The sequence below is a fragment of the Populus trichocarpa genome, chromosome 7, assembly GCF_000002775.5.
Source record: "Populus trichocarpa isolate Nisqually-1 chromosome 7, P.trichocarpa_v4.1, whole genome shotgun sequence".
NCBI lineage: Eukaryota > Viridiplantae > Streptophyta > Magnoliopsida > Malpighiales > Salicaceae > Populus > Populus trichocarpa.
In genome coordinates, this window is record NC_037291.2 from 4,194,602 (window position 1) to 4,199,184 (window position 4,583).

The window sequence follows — 4,583 nt, forward strand, 5'->3', positions numbered from 1 at the left end:
GTAATTAGCCATCTTTTGAGTCATGGCGTTGTCTGTTTCTACTAGCGGGCAACAGAGGGAGAGAGAGAGAGAGGATGCTTTTCGATTTGGTTAACGTGGGAAAGTTGAAGTAAGAAAGAGACGGCTCTTTCTCTCTTCCATTCTCTCATTTCCCCAACCTTATGTCCCTTTGAGAAAATAAATAAATAAATATATTAATTATAGACAGTAGACACCCACCATAAAGCAGTAAAATCTTGTTTGTTCAGGTTTAAAATTAAATTAAATAAAGAAATATTGGGTAATTACAGAAGCCAAAATAGACAAACAGCGGATCAAATTTTATTATCAACATTAAATAAGAAAAGAAACAAAGGGTCTTCTCTCAAAAGAGAGAAAACCTATGCAAGCATGCCATGAGCCATAAAAACTATCTAGTAGTAAATAAAAAAGGAAGGCAGGGCAAGTTGTTAGAGAGAGGAAACGCGAGGGAGTAGAGAGTTATAGAGGGGGTATTATGGTGGGTGTGGATGCTTTCGGCTAAGCTTACTCGAACTGGCCTCGTCTATGCTGTATTGGGCAGTTAGGGATTTAACAAGATCTTGAAACATTTCTCCCTCTACCATACCTTTTTGCAACAAAAACTGTCTCTCTCTCTGGGGAGTCTTAGGTTTTTTCCTTTGAATACTCAAACCATTTCTTTCTTTGCCTTTGTCTCTCTCTCTCCCCCCCTCTCTCTCTATATGTATATATATAAATATGCTTCATTATTTATTTGACTCACAAAAACCAAGATTAAACTTTCTTCTTTAGCTTCTCCTCTTCTTCAATCAGCCACCACTACCACCACCAATCTGCATCCTTCGTTTCTTTCCTAGTCTTTCTTCATCTTTCATTATATTCTGCTTTTTCTCTCATGGTGGAGGGTTTTGGAAAATCTAGCAATCTGCTTCAAGTTCTATCTTGAAAACCACTCAACAAAAGGAAAAAAAATGTGGAACTTAAATGACTCGCCTGATCAAACTAGAGACGATGAATCCGAGGGATGTTCAAGTCAAAAAACATCAATTGATGGCGAAGATGACAAAGGCAAAAGGGTCGGATCCGTGTCCAATTCCAGCTCTTCTGCTGTAGTATTTGAAGATGGATCAGAGGAAGAGGATGCTGTTGGAGAGAAAGGAAATAAAATAATCAAGAAACGTAGTATAAGCTTTAGCAGCAGCAGCAGCAGCAAGATTTTCGGGTTCTCGGTGCCTTATGATCAATACTCCATGGACATGAGTGATCCACCAGTGACCCGGCAGTTCTTTCCTCTAGAAGATCAAGAAATGGGGTCCACATCGGGCGGTGGGGGTAGTTTTGGAGGTGGTGATGGAGTTGGAGGTGGATTTCCTCGGGCTCACTGGGTTGGTGTCAAGTTTTGCCAATCGGAATCATCACTTGCTTCTCAAAAATCCATGGAAGTCTCACAACCATTGAAGAAAAGTAGACGAGGACCACGGTCCAGAAGCTCTCAATACCGCGGTGTTACCTTCTACCGGAGAACTGGCCGATGGGAGTCTCATATATGGTTAGTGTTTTGGGTGTGCTGATAAATTTTTACTTTGATGTTATCCTTCCCTACCTTTTCTTCTTTTTCCTTTTTTAGCTGTGGTGTTGGTGTTTTTGACAATCAAAATTTATGATTTGGCTTTTCGAATGATCTTGATGCAGGGATTGTGGGAAGCAAGTGTATCTAGGTATGATTTAGTCCAGTTTTGTTTTTTCATTATTACAAAGATTTAGGCTTGGAGAAATATGGCTTCTGTCATCCATTGTTCAAACATTTCTGATATGGGTGAGATTGGTTTTTTGCTTCTTGTATATTTTGTATTTCTATAGGTGGATTTGACACTGCACATGCAGCTGCTCGGTGAGTTCTCATGGTTCCTTATTTGCTAAGCGTGAAAGTTATGCTTGTCTTCTTTCGAAAGGCCAATGGCCAATAATTTTCAGGTCCAGCACTCCAGACTGTAAGATTGAAAGAGTCTTTTCCTTTTATTTCTTTTGCAGTGCATATGATAGGGCAGCTATCAAGTTTCGGGGAGTGGAGGCAGATATTAATTTTAGAATTGAAGATTATGAGGAGGACTTGAAACAGGTAAAGGGAGGGAGAGAGATTGAGAGAGAGGGAGGGAGAGATTGTGCTTGTTTTGTAGAGATTTTATCTTATCTACAATAGTGATTCCAAACCTTATCTTGTACAGTAGTGTTTTCGATACGCTTTTCTTTTCTTTATGTTGCTATCGGAAAACAAAGAAAAAAAAAGATACATATCATCATATGGTCTTACAAAGAGATGATTCCTGTGTATGATGACAGATGAGCAACCTTACCAAGGAAGAATTTGTTCATGTACTTCGCCGGCAAAGCACAGGATTTCCTAGAGGTAGTTCCAAGTATAGAGGTGTAACCTTGCACAAGTGTGGAAGATGGGAAGCTCGAATGGGCCAGTTCTTAGGCAAAAAGTAACCATTTCTTTCTCATCTTCAGACGTTTTACACATCAACCCAATTTCATTTCCTTGCTTCTGTCTATATTTGCTGTGATAAATTTTAATTGCAGGTATGTTTATTTGGGCTTGTTTGATACTGAGATTGAAGCTGCAAGGTGTGTATGTGTGTGTTCTCACTATTTGTTTTGTTGTGTACACTTTGATCGGTATTATCTAAGACACTGTAGCCTATGGGGAATCAATCAATGTAATCTCGTGTTGTTTGGTGGAGTTTTAAATATTCTTTAACTCTTTATAGGGCCTATGACAAAGCTGCAATCAAGTGCAATGGCAAGGAGGCAGTAACCAACTTTGATCCCAGCATTTATGAAAATGAGCTTAACTCAAATGGTAAGTGATTTCGAGGATATCCATGGTTTTTATTTTTTTTATCCTCCTATTTACTCATGTTAATTCAATTAATTATGTATATGTTGGTTAGAATCACCAGGCAATGCTGCGGATCATAATCTTGATTTGAGCTTGGGCAATCCAGCTTCGAAGCAAAACAGTATAGAATTTGGTCAGGATAGGCACAATGTTGCAATGGAGCAACATTCAGCAACCATGCCATTTGAACCTAATTGGCAAAATCGGGGGCTTAGACCCAAGGTACAACACTAATTAATTTGACATTTTAACTAGGTTGTTTTGTCCTATTTTGCACTTGTCTTCTGTTTTTGGTCGTGTTGTAATGTTTAATTTTGCTAATGTTTTTTTCATGGCATTGTAAACACCAGCAGCTTAACCTTTGTACAAGTGACAATGATGGACATGGAAGAGATGGGTATGGAGAGACTGAAACGACTCAGCTTCTTAGCAAAATCCACATTCAATCTCCAGCATCACTCAAGTCCAGTGAAATGCCAAGATATGAGCAGTTCAGGAGATCACTCGGAGATAGTCAGATGCATCCTTTTCTTCCCCCACAGTATAACTCACCAAATTATCAAGTGAGCTTCCATATAATTAAGCTCGTGCAAACAAAAAAAGTAAAGGTCTTTTAACTAGTTGAATTGTTGTGTTTCAATTCTTCTTTAGACTCAGCATCCAAGCAGCAGCAATGGAGGCCGAATTGGAAGTGATCTTTCTCTCTCTCCATCTGAGCTTCATTATAACCATCATTATCAGCAATGGCAAGCAGGTCCTCCCCGGTTTGCAAATGCTGCAGCATCATCAGGATTCCAACAGCAGATTAGGACTCCACAAAACTGGCTGCAGAAAAATGGGTTCAACTCTCTCATGAGACCTTCTTAACCCATACATAAAGTAGCCGTTCCATCTTCCTTGCTATGCAATCTCAATCCCCACCTTGTTTGCTAGCTGGGTAAAACATGTAAAGAGCAAGGCTTTTAACTACGAGGCAGGTTGTTTTTCAATCCACTGTCCACCCATCCCCAGAGAGAACCACCACCAAGAAAATCACGAAATTGTTGGCCAAAAAAAAAAAAAAACAAAGAGAGAAGGAAATTCCAAGTCTTTGGGAAATGCTTGCTGGTCATCAGTCAAAACTAATAAGGGGACGAAATCTTCAACTAGATATAAATTCATTTCTGGGATCTGAGTAAAAACTGCAGGCCTTTTTTTTTTTTTGTTTTTTTGATCTTCGAAGTAAAATAAGATTGTTCTGTTGCTCCTCCTGCTTAGCCGCTCTATTGGGTATTTATCGCTGCTCTTTTTCTTTAGGGCTAATATAACCTGTCCAGGAATGTTGTATTTGGTTACAAGGGGTTATCAATACCATGTGTTTGCTGACGTCTATTTGGTTGCCTAATACTATTTTATTTGAGTCGCCGAGATAGCTCTATTTGATTGGTCGAGGGCGTGATTTTTTTTGGTGTTTCTCTTAGCTCCTTACCCTTGTCTAGGTCTGAAACAACTGTTCGAGGCTGATTCTTTAGTTCCTAAATTGAGTAATGGCATGGCATAAGGTATTATGAAGTGTTCTTGTAAAATATTTGATATTTGATTGTTTTTTATATTTTCACGCTGTTTTTGACGTCTGATTTTTAAAAATAAAAGTACTTCTTTATCACCAGAAAGATATAGCCAAAAAAAAAGTAAACTGTAA

The 4,583-nt window shown here is 38.8% G+C and overlaps 1 protein-coding gene across 4 annotated transcripts; it reads left to right on the forward strand.

Annotated features, from left to right (window-relative positions):
• The first annotated feature begins 348 nt into the window (after positions 1–348).
• On the forward strand, positions 349–4,286 carry LOC7462600 (floral homeotic protein APETALA 2). 4 transcript variants are annotated; one of them, XM_024605531.2, is made up of 10 exons: positions 349–1,549; positions 1,693–1,718; positions 1,861–1,891; positions 2,032–2,119; positions 2,341–2,486; positions 2,584–2,628; positions 2,772–2,863; positions 2,964–3,124; positions 3,256–3,465; positions 3,554–4,286. In XM_024605531.2, the coding sequence occupies exons 1-10, from the start codon at positions 972–974 to the stop codon at positions 3,767–3,769; spliced, it is 1,593 nt and encodes a 530-aa protein (XP_024461299.1). In that variant the 5' UTR covers positions 349–971; the 3' UTR covers positions 3,770–4,286. The 4 variants fall into 4 exon arrangements, with proteins under 4 accessions (XP_024461299.1, XP_024461296.1, XP_024461298.1 ...); XM_024605528.2 differs by having other exon boundaries at positions 351–1,549; positions 2,955–3,124; XM_024605530.2 differs by having other exon boundaries at positions 354–1,549; positions 3,253–3,465.
• The last annotated feature ends 297 nt before the right edge of the window (positions 4,287–4,583 follow it).